The sequence below is a fragment of the Colobus angolensis genome, unplaced genomic scaffold, assembly GCF_000951035.1.
Source record: "Colobus angolensis palliatus isolate OR3802 unplaced genomic scaffold, Cang.pa_1.0 Scaffold19, whole genome shotgun sequence".
Classification (NCBI taxonomy): Eukaryota; Metazoa; Chordata; class Mammalia; order Primates; family Cercopithecidae; genus Colobus; species Colobus angolensis.
The window spans coordinates 5,614,683-5,633,582 of record NW_012115043.1 but is presented as its reverse complement, the minus strand read 5'-3'; the positions used below and the strand labels follow the sequence as shown (position 1 = coordinate 5,633,582).

The 18,900-nt window shown below is 47.3% G+C and overlaps 1 protein-coding gene across 3 annotated transcripts in view; it reads left to right on the top strand.

Annotated features, from left to right (window-relative positions):
* SLC24A1 (solute carrier family 24 (sodium/potassium/calcium exchanger), member 1) overlaps positions 1-18,900 on the top strand; it is a 49,682-nt gene extending 30,782 nt beyond the window's left edge. The window contains exons 3-10 of one of the 3 annotated variants that reach the window (XM_011940381.1): positions 774-827; positions 2,242-2,350; positions 7,069-7,155; positions 8,219-8,310; positions 12,984-13,532; positions 14,259-14,348; positions 15,247-15,413; positions 16,440-18,900. In XM_011940381.1, coding sequence (XP_011795771.1) covers positions 774-827; positions 2,242-2,350; positions 7,069-7,155; positions 8,219-8,310; positions 12,984-13,532; positions 14,259-14,348; positions 15,247-15,413; positions 16,440-16,689 — 1,398 coding nt within the window. In that variant the 3' untranslated portion in view covers positions 16,690-18,900. Of the gene's footprint in view, positions 1-773; positions 828-2,241; positions 2,351-5,575; positions 5,673-7,068; positions 7,156-8,218; positions 8,311-12,983; positions 13,533-14,258; positions 14,349-15,246; positions 15,414-16,439 lie in introns of those variants that run through there. The other 2 variants (XM_011940382.1, XM_011940383.1) reach the window with 2 other exon arrangements.

Here is an 18,900-nt window from a genome sequence, read left to right as displayed (position 1 = left end):
CCAGCCCGGGTGACAGAGCAAGACTCCGCCTCAAAAAAAAAAAAAAAAAAAGAATTCACCCTGAATTTTATAAAAAATGGGTAAGATTTGAGTAGAAAGAAAGGAATGGAGAAGACATTTTAGGCAGGAGGAAAAGGCATGAACAAGGGAACAAGAGTTAGAATAGATTAAGTGTATTTAGAGGACAGTTAATTTTCATTTATTCATTCATTTAATAAATATTTATTGAGCTCTTGCTAAGTGTTGGGCAGTGTTCTCATGCTGGCCACACAGTGGTGAATAAAATAGTCTACCTTCAAGATGCTAGTGGGGCAGTCGACTTATTTCCCCAAATAAATTGGGGCAAGTGCTGTGAAGGAAAAGAACAGGGGTCTATAAAAGAATTATACATGGCTTCCCAGAGGAAGGTGACACTGAAGTGGAGACCAGAAGCCTGAGGAGGGAAAGAGCATTATGGATGGGGAGCGAGGGGCCCTGTGATGAGGGTTTTGAGGTGGGTGAAGAGGATGGCACATATCAGAAACCCAAAGACCGTTGGTGCCACCGGACTCTGGTGGGTGGGCACATTCGACTGGGGGTTCTGCATTGCAGGGTGAAGCCAGGTTGTAGAAGGTCAGACTGGAGGAATGGAATATGTTGAAACATTTTCTGAGACCAGGTTATCTCTGAGTGTGTTTCTGTATTTCAACCTGGGGACTTCCATGGAGAGAGGGATGTAGGGAGAAAGTGAGGGTCTCGCCACAACATCTTGTGACTTCTCTCCCTGTTTGCAGCCGGGCGATGGGGCCATTGCGGTGGATGAGCTACAGGATAACAAGAAGCTGAAGGTGGGTGCTGTATGGAGTCTGCACAGTGGGGACACTGCAGGGTCTCAGTGGATGGTCACAGACCCGGGGTATTGGGGCCCTGAGCTGGGGACCCTGGCTGTGCTGAGGTCTAGGAAGCTCCTGGGAGCGCTGCCAGGGTGAGGCAAGGGAGGAGAGGGCTCCTTTTCTGAGAAGTCTCACCTCTAGATGGCCTTTGAGGAGGTGCTAGTTTGGGAGCTAAGTCTGAAATGTTGCAGTCCGCTCTGCCATTAGCTTGCTGTGTGACCTTGGGCTTCAGATTCTGCATCTGTAAAATGACTGTTTGTACTAGATGAATTCAGGTCCAAGTGTACAGCCCAACATTGTATGATTGATATAAAAGCCGGATTACCTATGGCTTTGGAATGCCCCAGAACTAAGAGAAAGATAGCAGGGGAACTGGAGAGGGCAGGAGTCTGAGGTTTCTGAAAAACTGTGCCTTCGCTGTTTATAGCCTATGAAGTATCTGCAAAGAATTATGGGGAACTTTGAAAGGAGTTCCAAACCTGAACCTAAAGAACCTCCCCCATCCAAAGAAAGTCTCTAAACTTGTGGTGAAGTACTGTGGCACCACAGTCACTAGATGGCAGAAGAGTTCAGATTAGAGGGATGAGGAGGAAGAAAGGAGGGAGAAAGAAGAGGAAGAGGGAGGGAGGACTCAGCAAGTGTGGAAGCATTGTCTTTGGATGTTCCATTGTAAACCAGATGATATTTCTATATGTGTCACTATGAATAAGTGTCACATCTATGTCTGTACAGTATCAATGTGTGTGTATGTGTGTACCTTTGAGAGTCTCTGAGCACGTGGGCAGAAAAAAAGCAAACAAACTGAACTGGGAATCAGAAGACCACAGAAGACCTGGGTACCAGTCTGACTCTTTCATTTACTTCCCGCATGACCTTGGCTTAGGCACCTAGCTTCTTTGAGTTTTCCTTTCCCTTTCCATAGATGGGGATCACAGCTTTGCTTATCTCTGGGAGTGGGGCAATGATAAAACGTGATAATGTGGACTGTAAAGGGCTGTAGCCATGTGCAGTGGGTCTGTCTGTGTGGTGTGTGGGTGAGGGAGTGTTTCTGAGGGTGTACTTGCAGGGATGTACAAACCCTTGGTAACATGATATCCCTAATACACCAGGTTGCTCCCTGTGGAGACCTTGGGAAAGTATTCAGTACATAGAACAAAATAGTCCTGGAAGAACTGAGGGGAGGCTGAGAAAGAAAGTAGTGTAACTCTGCTGGTTGGAGGTGGAGGAAGAGGGGAGGTCAGGATAAGGCATCTGTGCTTTCTCCCTGATTTTTATGGGAAAGAGGCAAGGTTAGTGATGCCCTCGTGTGGTTCCTCCCCTGGCGTGGACAGGGGCCCACTGAGGCCTGTGCGGCTCTCCTCTTGCTCAGCTCCCGTCCTTGCTGACCCGAGGGAGCAGCTCGACCTCTCTGCACAACAGCACCATCCGCAGCACCATCTACCAGCTTATGCTCCACAGCCTGGACCCCCTGAGGGAAGGTAAGCAAGGCCTCTCCAGACCTGTGTGGTCTGCCCCGTCCACTCCTTCCCTCCTGCAGCTGGAGAAGAACTGGGACCTGAAAATCCGAGAGGCAGTGAGGAGGGGGTGGGAAGAGAGAATAAGTAGAGGAAAGTAGTAAAAGTCAGACAGTCTGGGAAAGAGGGTAGAGACCAAGACAGGGACTCACCCAGAGAGGGCAACAAGGAACACGGAGGCTGAGGTCCTCAGGTATCCACGTCCCACTGCCCTGCCTCTGTCCCTCCCTGTAAAATGCAGGCGTTAACCTGCAGTTAGGCTATGAGTACCGTGTGCTCTGCACAGGTTTGGGTTGGGGCTGCCCTGCAAAGCCCACTGCCCAAGAGTCAGCCCCAGTGTTCCAGAGTGTCTAGCCAGGCAGCTTGGCCCAGGCTGACTGGCCTGGGCTGCTTCTGGGGACGCCTCTTGTAGGGTCCCAAAGCCCAGAAGTTCTTAGTGGCACTTCCTTTTGCTTTATATTCAACTCTGGAGTCCTAGGAAACCTGCCACCTCCTCCCCAAGTCAGGAATCCCAAAGGACACCCTGGAAGCTGCCAGCACCCTTTTAAGGGTGATGAAGGTAAGAGCAGGATCCAAAGTACAGTGGGGGCTGTTGTCCAATTTGACAAATGGTGGCAGTGACTGAGATTCTCACTGTCCACCTTACCAAATCCTGCCTTCTGCTTCTCTTCCCCCAAGAGCTGCCCCCAACCTGCATCTCAGACCCCTAAAGGGCACTCCTCAGCTACCCTCCTGCTCTCCTTGAGCTCCTTGTCTCTGGGGCTCTGGTGCAGAACTGGAACCCAGCCAGGAGGCCCATCAAGGAAAGGCTAGCCTTTGGGCAAAAGCCAAGGGCTTGGACTGCAGTTGGGCAGGAGGGCTGAGGGCTGAGCTGAATATGACACCACAGAATGATCCATTGAGTCCCAGGGAGCACTCTGACTGATCTTTCTGGCTCAAGGACAAATTTTGGGGGCTCAGAATTTTCTTTAGGCTCTGAAGTCCTTTTCAGAGACAATATTGGGTTGTCAGTTGTTTAAATAAAAAAAAAATACCAGCCAGGCGCAGTGGCACACGCCTGTAATCCTAGCATTTTTGGAGACCAAGGCAGGTGGATTGCCTGAGCTCAGGAGTTTGAGACCAGCCTGGGCAACACGGTGAAACCTCGTCTCTAATAAAATACAAAAAAAAAAAATTAGCCGGGCTTGGTGGCAGGCGCCTGTAATCCCAGCTACTTGGGAGGCTGAGACAGGAGAATCGCTTGAACTCGGGAGGTGGAAGTTGTAGTGAGCCGAGATTGAGCCGCTGCACTCCAGCCTAGGCTACAGAGTGAGACTCCATCTCAAACAAACAAACAAACAAACAAACAAACAAACAAACAATTTTTAAAAAGGCTGGGCGCGGTGGCTCACACCTGTAATCCCAGCACTTTGGGAGGCCAAGGTGGGCAGATCACGAGGTCAAGAAATCGAGACCATCCTGGGCAACATGGTAAAACCCTGTCTCTACTAAAAACACAAAGATTAGCTGGGCATGGTGGTGCACACCTGTAGTTCCAGCTACTTGGGAGGCTGAGGCAGGAGAATCGCTTGAACCCGGGAGGTGGAGGTTGCAGTGAGCTGAGATCGTGCCACTGTGCTCTAGCCTGGGCGACAGAGTGAGACTCCATCTCTAAATAAATAAATAAATAAACCATACCGTGAAAAGCTGCATCAAAGACAAGTGATGAAACCTTCCTTAGGAATTCCTCAAGGTAAGAACAGAGGGAGAGAGAAGGGAGAAAAAAATTAAGCTGCTAATGGAGCTGTTAGAAAAAAAGAGAGAGAAAAGAAAAAATAAAAAGCAATTCCTCAAGGTAAACCTCAGAAGACATTGTGAGAGAGGCCACCCCCAAATGTCAGCTCTAGAAAAATAGTACCTTGGGTTTGCAGAAAGGAAGCTGCAGCCCCTGACAGCTTCTGGTGATGAATGCTGGGGATGCTCTGGCCAGGGCCCCATGAGGAAAGCTGTATCTTAGCGTCATCAGTGGCTATTCCCAGAGAATCATTGACTCTAGCAAAGTCCTGATGTAAAGACCTTCTCTTGGATGGGACTGGAGGGCCCCCAGCTGGGCACCTCCACGACCAACAGCCTCCAGCTGGCCTACTTGTCTTAACAGGATTACGTGATGTTCAGGCCAGGCTGAGGTCAGAGGAGACTGATGCTAAGGCGATGATCCGGCCACGCTGAGAGGGGAGAGGCATGTGAGGAAACGAGTGCCCAGGAGCCAGCAGCGATCATCCCAGGGAGGGCAAGCATGTTGCTATGTTGTCTCTGGGTGTCTATGGGGCATGGAATGGCTCTCACAGTGCATGACTGCAGATGTCCTCTGGGATTCAGTCATGCTCAAGAGCCCAGCCTGATTCTACACCCTGAGATGACATGCGGGAGGGGCAGGGACCATGGCAGGGCTGTGATGGGGGCCTTTGCTCCCCAGGCTCTCTAGATGCACCTTTGTGTTTTCGTATGCTGTTTCCAGATGGCCGTGTAGATGTTTCCACTCTTTCCAGGTGTTCCAGCTCTTTCCACAGAGCTGATCTGTGGAAAAGACATTTCCTGGGGTCTGAACTCTCACCTTCCCTGTGAAGGGCTTCTCCTCTCCAGGGTCCCATGCCTCTTCTGGTGATTTCACTTGGATGTGTGTGAGACAGGGTGGGGGAGACCCTGCAGCTGATCTGCTTTCCTCAGTAACATGGGAACTGAGAGGCTAGGCTGTGATGAGGATGAGAAGGAAAGGGGAAAGCTTGTGTTTATGGCGAGCCCTTCCAGCAACAGTCAGCAGATATTCTCAGTGCCAACACCAGAACCAAGGGAGCCCTCCTGTGACAGCAGCTACACATTGCTCAACAGAAGACTTCAGGTTTGATTAGTGCCAAGGGGGCGCTAGGGTTGTCAGGACGAAGGTGTGTTGGCCCCCGACCTCTCAGTTCTGATGAGGACCCAGGCCCACCAGGCCACTTCGAGGGACCACACGTGTCATAGTGGTGGCTCTACCCATGGAGCTTATTGCTGAGCCAGCTGCAGCTGAACTCACTCTGAGAGTTTAGGAGACAGGAAGAGAGGAGGAAATTCCAGACTCATTTATCTGTTTCCTACCTGTCCTGGAGCCAGGCAGAGGCTTTGATCCACCCAGCTTCCCAGATTGCACTTTCCAGCTTCTCCGTTTCCTCTCGGTCCGTCTGTATTACGGACCAGATGATGTCTGGGGTTCCTTCTAACTCGGACCCTCTGGAAGGCTGGGCATCATCACTGTGGGGTTGCTTCCCAGGTGGGACAGCCGCTGTCAACTACTCTTGTCAATTTGTTTTCATCGTGGTGGTGGTTGTTACAGCTAAACGTTATATAGTGCTTTCTAGGTGCCAGACACTGTTTTGACCATATTCTTATATACATTCATTTACTGTGTTCACCAACTCCGGAAGAATTTACAGATGAAGAATCTGAAATACAGAGAGCTTAAGGAATCACCCAGTTAGGTCCACAGCTATAGTGCAAGTGGCAGGTCCTCAGGCTTCAGAATCCGTGCTAAGGTAACAATATGAGTGAGGCCACATTTGCAGCAGTAAAAGTGTTTTTATTTATTTTGTCTCATGGACCCTCATCACATCAGTCCCCTGAGGATATGACGGTATTGCCTTTTTAGAGAGGATACTGAGGCTTAGTGACGGCACGCAGGCTTCCCAAAGTCACGCAGTGCTCATGGGGCACAGCCAGCCTAAATTCAGAATAGAGCCCATAGATCCCATGACACCACTTTGTTCTTCACTTGCACCACTGCCCTCACCCTCCCAGGCCACACAGCTGTGGGCTCCTTCCTCTCAGCCTTGTTCCTTCTTCCCTTCTCACCTTGAAATTGTACACATAAAGCACTTTGCATGTTTCCTGGCACATAGTCCTGGGGAAAGGGAGTTGCTGTCCCGTGTTTCTCACCTGGAAATCAGGGCAGCACAATTCTGTGCATGCTGCCCTGTGGGCCTCCAGCAAAGCATGTGCATAGGGATGTGAAGGAGGCCCTTCTCGGGCTCTTCTTGTGCCTCGGGTCAAAAAGGGTGTATCCGAGAGCTTGTTGGTGAACCATTTCCCCTTTTCCACTGGAGAGGGAAGGCTTATGAACATGGCTATCAGTCATCCCCCTGGAGTTATAACAAAGCTTCTAGTAGATTCATAGAAAGTAAGCTACAAAGATAATATTGTCCAAGGATGGCAAAAACATCTCCCTGCAATTATTTCTCCATTCCATGTCCATCACAGACATTACCAATCAATCATGCTACTTTCGTACAAAGTTTGGGTCAGAGTTCTCCTCAATTCAGTACCCAAGCAGGCCATCACTTGAGCTTGTAAAGGAAATAAATCCTATTTCTTGGCCCTGAGTCCAACCATGTCATTTTACCAGAGAGGAAATAGGCCTTGAGAAGGGAAGTGACTTACCCTAGGTCACAGCCAGTCAGTGACGATGCAGAGAATGTAAACAGAACTTTGGGAATTAGGCACCACAACTAGGCCTCGCAGGATCAGAATCCAGATGTCACAACACCCATGGCAGCCTTTTCCCATGCTCTGCAGCTGCCCTCTGGCTGCTCAGCTGACTGTCCTAACTGAAAGGGCATGGCAGGGACTATCCTACGATTCCAGGTAAGATGTATGTCCTGTCTCATTTGCAGTTCGCCTTGCCAAGGAGAAGGAGGAGGAGAGCTTGAATCAAGAGGCCAGAGCCCAACCCCAGGCCAAATCAGAAAGTAAACCAGAAGGTGAGAGGATGGCCAGAGCAGTGGGTTTTCTCCTGCCCCACTTTCCCTGCTGTCAGTAGTGAGCTTGGCCTGGAGGTGGCAGCCAGCCAGGCCAGGGGCTGAGTCACATCTTTGTCCTCTGACAGCCAGTCAGTTAGGGTGATGGTCGGGTGTTGCCCTGATCACCGCTCCACTCCAGACTCCTCCTTCCCAGGTACTGTCTTTCTGACATGGCTGCTGGTCTAAGAGTGGCCCCATACGGCTTCCTCTCCATTTTCCACAGCTGGGGTAGGCAAGGGAAGGCTAGGGGGTTGTTGAACTTCCACTTCTTTTTGCTGAATCTCATCCCAAATGAGACTATGGGACTTTATTTCTTCTTCCTGTCTCTTCTGTACAAGGACAATGTTGCTCGTTATTGGTCTGAAATCAGCAACCCCAGTGAGGGAAGGCTACCAGGGGTCTGGTGTCACAGAAATCCGGTATCTGTGTGGCAGCTAGGACTGAGAAAGTGGGACAGCCACTGCCATGTGGGCTCTGCACGGCACACCAGGACTGCCTGATCCACTCAGCAAACCCTGGAGGGAGGTGGAACAGCAGTCATTCTTCCCATCCTATAAACAAGAGGCTCAGAGAGGTCAAATGACTTCCCAAAGCCACACAGCCAAGAAGTGAGAGAACCTGTTCCAAGTTTCCCTTCCCGTCAGTCCTGTTCCAAGCCTTCAAAAGCTGCTGCCTTTGGCATCAGCAGGATCCTTCCCAAAGGGTCATTCTCTGAGTGCTAGGAGCTTTGCCTTCTCTCTGTTCTGGCTGTCCAGCTGTTGGTAGCGTCCTTGGCCACAGTGGCCAGGATGGAAATGTCTATGAATTATAGGGGAGCACGGATGGTCACTTGCCAACTGTCTTCTCATCTGCAGATAGGCCAGGGCGATAACAATTCACATCATCTTACTTTTCCTACCAACAAGAAATTGCCCCAAATAAACCTTCAGAAACCTTGTAGTCCAATAGCCCTGTAGCCACTTATGCCAGCTTCCCTCAGAACCTTGTCCACTCTTCTGATGTAACCCATGTTTATCCTTTAAAGAGGAGGAGCCAGCCAAGCTCCCTGCGGTCACGGTCACACCAGCCCCTGCTCCAGACATCAAGGAAGATCAGAAGGAGAATCCAGGCGGTCAGGTAGGCACCCAGCCTTTGCACAGACGAAACTGGAGAGGTCTAGGGAAGGAACTCCTGACCAAAAATACATCCTCCCTGAAGGTCTGAAATCCTATTTGAGGTTAATATTACTCTTTCTCTGAAGATCACTTCAAAAATACAAATATCTCATGGGGTCAATTAACTCACTGGAACATCTTATATGAGTGAACTAATATATTGACAATGTATTGTGAACTGTCACATGCTATAAGAACATAAGGGGCCGGGCACGGTGGCTCAAGCCTGTAATCCCAGCACTTTGGGAGGCCGAGACGGGCGGATCACGAGGTCAGGAGATCGAGACCATCCTGGCTAACACGGTGAAACCCCGTCTCTACTAAAAAATACAAAAAACTAGCCGGGTGAGGTGGCGGGCGCCTATAGTCCCAGCTACTGGGGAGGCTGAGGCAGGAGAATGGCGTGAACCCAGGAGGCGGAGCTTGCAGTGAGCTGAGATCCGGCCACAGCACTCCAGCCTGGGCGACAGAGCAAGACTCTGCCTCAAAAAAAAAAAAAAAAAAAAAAGAACATAAGGAATAATTGTTAGTGGGTCTGTCAGCAACTAGGTGACAGTGAGACCAGGTAGCTCCAGAGCACTGGGAAGCTTGAAATGCAGGTGGGAGGGTTGCTGGGTGAAGGCTTTCGAACCTTCTGAGGCTCCTACCTTCTGAGGCTCCTCATTGCCTACTGCACCTGGTCAGGCGTCTCAGCCTTGTCTGCAGAGCCAAGTCCTGACACTGCCCTGTCTTTACAGCCTCATGGTCTCTTCTTGTATCATGTTCCAGCCAAACTGGATTTCTTGTCTCCATATTTTTCTTTTTCTCTTTTTTATTTTTTTTTGTATTTTTATTAGAGACGGGGTTTTACCATGTTGGCCAGGATGGTCTCAATCTCCTGACCTCAGGTGATCCACCTGCCTCAGCCTCCCAAAGTGCTGGGATTACAGGCGTGAGCCACCATGCCTGACCATCTCCATGTTTTTCTATCTCCCAGCCTTGGCTCACATGGTTTCCTCTCCCTAGAATGCCTTTTCTCCTCCATTTTCATATATGCTCATCTTACCATGCACACCCACCCCCGTCCCTGGCCCTGCCCCTGGCCAGTATAAACACCTTTGTCATGTAGCTGCCTTGATCCACTCCAAATCTGAATGCCCCTGGTGCTCTGCATCTATCTCAGGGCTTTTACCAATTGTCTTCTTTGGATTCTAAGCCTACTTGGTGGTGAGGTTCCTGAAGGCAAGGTTGAAGTCTGAGTCATCCCTGTCTCCTCTACAGAGGGAAGCAGAATGCCTGGTGCACAACTGGCTCAATATATGTTGAGTGACTGACAGTAAGAAACATCCCATTTGCAAGTTCCATCTCTTTTCTTCTCTCCATTCAATACCCAGAAAGCGCTTGATTATATCACGTCCTTAAACCAGCAACTTTGGGCTCAGCGTCTAAGACAGCTTCATGGTAACATGAGTAGGCCTATTACCGCTAGCTCAAGTAAAAGGGATTAAGAGGATACAGAGGTATCCCCTGGAATCCCAGGGCAGGAAGTGAGGCTTGATCTCATGAAGAGCTGGAACTAGGCCTGAGAAGGCATCTGTTACCCTGGTGGCTTCTCATTCCATGTCCTGCTCTCCCTCACATCCCTTCTCTGGGTACAGGCTCTATCATGGGCCTCTCTTGGCAGGCTGGCTTCATTTGTTCCCTTATGAGCACACACAACTCCAAGCCACTATCCCAATCCTGCAGTCCACAGGGGAATCAGTGACAGGTTTCCAGTCTTAAAAGAGACAGAATAGGGCCGGGCGCAGTGGCTCACACCTATAATCTTTGCACTTTGGGAGGCTGAGGCAGGCAGATCGCTTGAGGTCAGGAGTTCAAGACCAGCCTGGCCAACATGGTGAAACCCCATCTCTACTAAAAATACAAAAATTAGCCGGGTGTTGTGGTACATGCCTGTAATCCCAGCTACTTGGGAGGCTGAGGCAGGAGAAACACTTGAACTCTGGAGGTGGAGGTTGCAGTGAGCAGAAGTCGCACCACTGCATTGCAGCCTGGGTGACAGAGGAGACTGTCTCAAAAAAAAAAAAAAAGGGAGAGAGAGAGAGAAAGAATGAGTTCAACCCAGCTCCTTGCAAGGATTCAGCTTTCATCCAACTGGCTGTGGCTGGCTGACTTGACTCCAACACAGAAGAAGAAGCTACCTGCTCAGCTGGGGTTATTAGGAGTGACAGTCTTCAGAGAAGAGGGAGCCGAACAGGCAGACACTCCCATATTTATGGGCTTAAATGACTTGTCATCTCCTCTGGGAAGCATTCTCTACCTGATGGGGGTAGAAGGGAGAGGGCAGGAATGATTTCAGACTAAAATCTTCTCAATCCTCATTCTCAGTTCAAACCGCAGGCCTCACCAGTAGTATCTGATGTCTTCGTTGGGGGTTCTCAACCCTGGTTGCATATTAGAATAATTTGGGGAAGTTAAAAAAAAAAATGACCATGCCCCACCCTTAACCAATGAAGTCAGAATATCTGGGGTGGGTCCTTGGGCATCAATAATTTAAAAAGGCTCCAGGTGATTTTAATGTGCAGCACAATTGAGAATCACTCAACATCCTTTGGGGGTTGCCAATATCATGACATTTGTTACAGACAACGTATTTACTCCATGAACACACAGCCCAGGGCTCTTGCTCAAGGGATGGACCAGCATGTTTCTATAGGTTAGCTGGGTGCCTAATCTGAGGACACTCTGAATCAATGGCTTTTAATTTTATCTCTTATTATTTTTTTGAGACCGAGTCTCACTCTATCATTCAGGCTGGAGTGCAGTGGCCGGATCTCAGCTCACTGCAACCTCCGCCTCCCAGGTTCAAGCGAATCTCCTGCCTCAGCCTCCCAAGTAGCTGGGATTACAGGCACGTACCACCATGCCCAGCTATTTTTTTTTTTTTTTTTTGTATTTTTAGTAGAGACAAGGTTTCACTATGTTGGTCAGGCTGTTCTCAAACTCCTGACCTCATGATCTGCCCAACTTGGCCTCCCAAAGTGCTGAGATTACAGGCGTGAGCCACCGCACCCGGCCCAGCTCTTACATTTTTTACGGGGGTATGAGATCTCACTATGTTGCCCAAGCTGGCCTGGAACTCCTGGGCTCTAGCAATCCTACTGCCTCAGCTGCCTGAGTAGTTGAAACATAGGTATCTATGTCTGAGACCACACCCAGCTATCAATGGCTTTTAGGGTGTGTGGAGATAGTCAGTTGTTCCCAAACACTGGTCTAAAGGTGGATGTTTTAGGAACAGCTGTGAGTATATTAAAATACAGATGCCTGGCTTCCAATCCTAGAGATTCTAATTCAGTTGGTCCAAGTGAGGTCAGAAAATCTGTATTTCTTTTTTTCTTTGAGATGGAGTCTTGCTCTGTCACCCAGGCTGGAGTGCAGTAGCGCAATCTCGGCTCACTGCAACTTCTGCCTCCTGGGTTCAAGCAGTTCTGCCTCAGCCTCCTGAGTAGCCGGGATTACAGGTGCCTGCCACTGTACCCAGCTAATTTTTCTATTTTTAGTAGAGACAGAGTTTTAACATGTTGGCCAGGCTGGTCTCAAACTCCTGACCTCGTGATCCCCTGCATCGGCCTCCGAAAGTGTTGGGATTACAGGCATCAGTCACCGTGCCTGGCCTAAAAATCTGAATTTCTAATAAGCTCCTCAGGCTACCAGGTTTGGGAGCCAGACATCTCATTCGGACCTTTACCTGGTATTGGTAAAGCAGGATAGCTTGGTGGACCATCCGTATTCAAATCCCGACTTCATCACTTACAAACTACGTGGACCACAGGTGAGTTACTTAGTTCCTTTTACTCTAGTTTCTCCATCTGTAAGATGAGCATAATTCTATCCATATCATGAATTAATTGATTCATAAAACACAGTAAGTGCTCACTATTATTATTAAACTACTTCCCATGGTGCCTGGCACATAAAAACCCTCAATAAATAGGCATTATCATCCTTATTTTATAGATACAAGGTAATAAAACAATTTAGGAGTTTTAGTAGACTCAGCAATGCATTGTGACCACCAAAGGATGTCATGCCATATTAAACAACATTAATGGAAGTATCGTATCTAAGACAAGCGAGGTGATCGTCCTGTTCCACTCCATGCAATGTTCTGTGTTCAGTTTTGGATGCCCGCCTCCTGGGATATAAGCCAATTAAAATGAGTTTACCAGGATAGGGAGGAGGCTCTAGGCCATAGCATGTAGAAATGATATAACGACCTGGGAATCTTTAACCCAGGAAAGAGAGCTGTCTCATGGAAGATTGATGTTTTGTAAGGCATCAAAGAGTAAACCTATACACGGGGGTAGAACTTTGATATAAATATGGACTTCAGAGGAATCACAGGTGCCAAAGATGACAGAAGCTGCTTCAGGTGGTGAGTTTTCCACCCCTGGAAATGATCAAATAAAAGCTGGACAGCCACTAGGTAGGAGTGTGGTCATGGGAATTCTGCTGAATTATAGCACTAGTTTTCTCCTCATGCTTAAGTTTTCAGATACATTCTGAGAAGCACGCCAACAAAGAAAATGGGGGAATATCAGAAGGAAAACAATCAGAGCAGTTACCATACATTAATCTGTTGGTTTTGGATTGCAGGAAGATGTGGCTGAGGCTGAGAGCACAGGTGAAATGACAGGCAAAGAGGGCGAAACTGCTGGTGAAGGTGAAACTGAAGAGAAAAGCGGAGGTGAAACTCAACCAGAAGGTGAAGGTGAAACTGGAACACAAGGAAAAGGAGAAGAACACGAAAAAGAAAATGATGCAGAAGGAAAAGGAGACAATGAAGGTGAAGGTGAGGGTGAAATCCACGCAGAAGATGGTGAAATGAAAGGTATTGAAGGTGAAACTGAAAGCCAGGAACTCAGTGCTGAAAATCACGGTGAAGCCAAAAATGATGAGAAAGGTGTAGAAGATGGAGGGGGAAGTGATGGAGGGGATAATGAAGAGGAGGAGGAGGAGGAAGTGGAGGAGGAGGAAGAGGAGGAGGAGGAAGAGGAAGAGGAAGAAGAGGAAGAGGAGGAGGAGGGAAATGAAGAGCCTCTGTCCCTGGACTGGCCTGAAACCAGGCAGAAGCAGGCCATTTACCTCTTTCTCCTGCCCATCGTGTTCCCACTGTGGCTGACAGTCCCCGACGTCCGAAGGCAGGTGAGTGTGCCCATCTGGATCTCAGACTCTTTATCCCCAGCAAGGCTGTGGGGTCTCTAGGCAGGGCTCACACTCAAGAGGAGGAAGAGGCCACGGACAACCAGCTTAGCAGGGCTCCACCATTGAGATCTGGGAAGGGACTGAAGCCTGGGAGGGGGACGATGTGCTTAGGGGACATACCACTGGGACTGGGAGACCCTAGACCTCAAATGTGCTTTATTTCTACCAGTATAAGCAGTATACACTCGTCCCTCTTTGACTCCTATCTCAGTTTCTTGATTTTAATTTGAGAATGATGGCACTAAACCTCCTCCATATTTCACAGGAGTATTCCCAAAACCCAGCGAAATCACTGGTATTTGTATCCAACATGCTTATTTGGAAGGAAAGGTCTGACGAGAAAGGAATGGTACAAGGAGGTTGCAAAAGCCAAACCAGATACCTAGATTGACCTGGTTCTAGGGCAAGCAAACAGCTTTCTTCCATCTGGTGACTGCTGTCCACCCTACTGGCTGGACTCCTCTACAGTTGTACCCCCCATCCCCATCCTTTTCCATCCATCTCAAGGTCCTCAGCCTGGAGAGAGAGCCCTCAGGTCAAATGTCTCCAGTTCCTCTCCATCACTCTTCCATTAGACCTTGTCACTGATTCTTGGGCTTGCTCAGAAGGGTCAAAGACGTTTTGCCTCTACAACTTACTTCTCATCCTTTTCAAACTTTCAAACAGGAGTCTAGGAAGTTTTTTGTTTTCACCTTCCTGGGATCTATCGTGTGGATAGCCATGTTCTCATACCTCATGGTGTGGTGGGCTCACCAGGTGAGTGAACAGCAGGAACAAAATCCTTTACCAGCAGGTCCCAAGGACACTTTCCTTCAGGATCAATTTCCGGTACTCAGGGAATCTCGAGGATCAAGTGAATTCGTGCTGTTTCTATGTTGCTTGTAAAGGCTTAAAGGTAGACTTTTTATTCCAGTGAATGCAGTGCTTCTCAAGTGTGGCTTTTCTGTCATATCCTGTAGTATGGGCATAGAAGGCACTGGAATCCTGCCTGATTCCAGCTGACCATGGCTTATTAGCCTTATTTCCTGCTTTCTCCGCCATGTACCCATCCCTCTCACCTGGTGAAATCCTATGCACTCTGAGAGCCAGCTGTTTTGCCTGCTCTCTGGCATTCAATTAGTCTTCCTCTGAGTACCCATAGTGTTTCTGTTCTGCCTGGAATACTGCACTGTAATAATTGTTTACTAGCTTTCCTCTCTAAAAGGCTAAGGTTAGGGTCTATGTCATCCTGCTCGTACTTCCACCTCCAGCCTCTTAGTTCCTGGCACAGAGCAAGTGTCCACATTCCTGGAAATAGAAATGCTGACATGCACAACTCTTTGGAAGGGCAGTTCTTGTGGGAAGGTAGGGGTGTTAAGAGTTGGAATGACAGTGAGCAGCAGATCTGGTGTAGGTAACTTTTAGTCCAATTGTGAAAAGAAGAGCAACATGGTCCCTGCAGCCAGGAGCAGGAGTCTTGCTTGCTCCTCCTCTCTGTGGCCATCTCAGTTGTCGGTCCGCCTATCACCCTTCCTCACTCAGGCTGAGGGGGTGCAGCTGAGCTCCTTAGAAGGCATTCTGTTTGCACGAAGTAGGATGTGGATAGTGGTTGGATGTGCCTCAGGTTTTTCACCTGTTGTTGCCATGGTTTCTCATTACTGTTGCTGTTTACCAGGTTGGTGAAACAATAGGCATTTCTGAAGAGATTATGGGCCTAACAATCCTCGCAGCAGGCACATCAATTCCTGACCTCATCACCAGTGTGATTGTCGCTCGAAAAGGCCTGGGAGACATGGCTGTGTCAAGCTCTGTGGGCAGTAACATATTTGATATTACTGTGGGGTGAGTGGCAATGTTACTTCCTAAGGGGTGTTACATACGACTGAAACACTGCATTGGCTGTTCACTGGTTTTCTGCTTTATTCATTATACATAGAATAAAAGGGCATTTATATTGTTAGTTTCTGCAAAGCAACAAAATATCTTCCCTTCATTCATCATAGCCAGATGGGATAATAGAACTAAAATGCTGCCTGAAATGTAACTGACTGGAATTTACAGATAAATTGAAAACCAAAGTCCATTTCATTCCATTACCAAATACCGTTAAATGCTCTGCTCACTGACTTTCAAGGCAGTGGAGGTGGGACTGGAAGGAGCAATGACTTAACTTCACTTCTTGGTACTACTCTTGCTCCTTTGTATGTGAACTCCTGCTAGCTCAGAGGCTCTAAACAGCATTTTGCATAACGTGCAAATGCCTTACCCTCCTGTACCCATCCTCTTACCCCATTCTCCCTACCTTGTCAGAAAGGGGCTATTTTCATTTCCCCAATCATGTTCTGAATTTAGGTGGTAGATTTGTTTCCTTAAATTTGCATCTGTGTATGTGTATTTGGGGTGAGGGGCAGGTAAAAAGGCAGCCCTCATCACTAAAGAATTAAAAGAAATGTAGGCCTTATAAAGATGTAGAGATTTAAGAGTACATATCACACTGGGGCTGGGTGTGGTGATGTGTGCCTGTAATTCCAGCATTAAAAAAAAAAAAAAAAAGGCACACATCAACCAATCTGAGTCATATAGAAGTCATGAAGTATGCAGAAAATAAAAAAAAAAAGCTCAGACTCAGAATACTTCAGTTTTAACCTAAGCTCTTCTAGTTATTAGCTGCGAATCCTTGGGCAAGTAGTTTAATTTCCCTGAAACTTAGTTTCCTTGTCTGTGAAATGGGGCTAATAATTTTTGTTCACTTCATAGATTTTTTTCTTGGTGGAAGAATACATACTTTGTAAACTGTAAAATACTATTTAAGTGTATGGGATTATTATAAACATTAAGGATATTCACATTGTTTCTTCAATCTTGCAGCTTGCCTGTTCCTTGGTTGCTTTTCTGTCTTATTAATGGATTACAGCCAGTTCCAGTCAGCAGCAATGGCTTGTTTTGTGCAATTGTTTTGCTTTTTCTCATGCTTCTGTTTGTGATCTCTTCAATTGCGTCATGTAAATGGAGAATGAACAAGATCCTGGGCTTCACAATGTTCCTCCTTTACTTTGTGTTCCTGATAATCAGTGTGATGTTAGAAGATCGAATCATATCCTGTCCTGTATCTGTCTGAGTCAAGTCACTCTTGCTCACAATGGACATGGATCAGAAGACCCCGCAGAAGTTATCGTATCTCTTGTGACACTAATGAAAGAATGTATATGATCCTGGAAAGTGAACTGAGTGACCTAGGACCTCTGATGTGAATGTGATCTGAGACTAAGGTTTGTCCTTGGAAACACGTGCAGCTCATTGTGGATTAAGAACCTCACCTCTGGAGGGGTGGAGTTTCTACCCCTGACTCATGCAGACATCTATTACATGGAGGCAATAGAAGGACCCCTGGAGCCAGAGGGTTTTCTAAATGAGAGATAAATGGGGACAAAGGTTGGGATAGGTGCAGCAGCTATAAGACAAGCTCCTTTGCTCACCGTTCCCTGATCATTCCTGAAGGGCTGCTGGCCCAAAAGATGCAGCTGTGGTCTACATCTCAGCCTTCCCGACCTCTGCCCCAAACACACGCTGCAATTTTGTTGCCTCCTTTTCTGTTCAAAATATGAGGTTCTATCAGGTTTGTAATCACTGTAGGTTCAGTTATTGGTGAGTTTAAGGATCCAAGGCTACAGAAAAAAAAGAAGTATAACAGGAATCAATGATCATCCCACGCTTTGTAGCCCACTGCATCTGGATATATACCAGTATTTTCTTGCTTTTTTTTTGAGACAGAGTTTCACTCTTGTTGCCCAGGCTGGAATGCAATGGTGTGATCTCGGCTCACTGCAACCTTCACCTCCCGGGTTCAAGCAATTCTCCTGCCTCAGCCTGACTTCGTGATCTTCTTGCCTCGGCTTCCCAAAGTGCTGGGATTACAGGTGTGAGCCACCGCGCCTGGCCTATACCAGTATTTTCTAGCTTAAGAGGAGGACTACCTTTAACTCTTATTGTTGCATTTCTGAAAAGTGAAATTTAAAAAGCAGCCTGAAAAGTAAAAATTTGTAATTTGCCCTTGAACTGGAAGGAGTGGAGATTAGGGAAGTAAAACTACTCTAGAGGCCATTTAAAAGTATGTATTTATTAGAACATCCAAATTCATGTACTCTCCATCAGTGGTCACCTTGAGGGATTAGACATTCTAATGGAATGTCCTGGCTCCACCCTTGGCCAGCTGTCCTGGTTTCACCCTCCAGCATGTTCTCACCCAACAATGACAGCTGAGTGGAGTGGGAATGGAAGTCATTCCAAAGAGTCCAAAGTCAGTAGCGCCACATCTGGTTTATAAAGTAAGAGATCCAGTGGGGCAATGCTATTTTTGTATGTCAACTTAGATAGGATTATAAAGCAAGACTGATTTCTTCTGTGGTTTATGAATGGATCTTAAGGTAGTTACAAACAGGAAATTCCAAGAATGCATAACACAATGACAACATGGTGAAAAAAGTGCAGTACTACTTCCAAGGTAGCTAGTGTAAAGGACACTTGAGTTTTTAAAAATGTGGTTAAACATTTTATGTGGAATTTGATGAGTTTGTATGTTAAATACCACTGCTTGCTGCTTTTACTAGAACCAAGTTAAGGGACACATTAGAAACAGAACAGTTTAATGTCACTGACTTCAGAGCAAAATGAGCTCGGGTGACTGCATATTATGATGGTAAATATGGCTTTAATTACAAACATGAGGAATGATTCGCTGAAGATGAGAAGATGAAAAGGACGGATGTGATGTGAAAAACCCAAACATTTTGGCACTGAACGATGGCTAAGGTGTTCCAAATATTCCATCTTTTAAGATGAACTGCTTAATTAATTGCTTCGCTACCCCAGGATTCCCATTCTTTGGAAATAATTTTTATTAAATTTCAATAAACTGTGAATCCCAGTGGTATTTTACTTTACAGCATGGATGGGCTCATCCTTATCTTTAGGTCATTTGGTCAGAATCCTCTCGAGAAGACTGATGAAGAGTATGGAATCATGTTCCAATTCTATATTCTTAATTATCCTTATTCCTGATGCTACTGCATTGCTGTGTTTCCATAGCCGTGGCCTAAGAACAGGAGGAGAAGGCAATGCCTGTGGGAGGGAGGTCCCTATACCAAAATTCTGGACACTAACCTGGTGTCTACAGCCCATTCCAGTTAGCCTCGGGGATGCCACCTCCTCATCCACAGCCTGGGATCTGATGCTCTTCCTCAGACTGAGTAAGGAGTGATGGACCGTAAAATGCTGTGTATAAAAGGCTGAAATATCCATTTAATGATAAAAACCAACTCTAATAATCTGA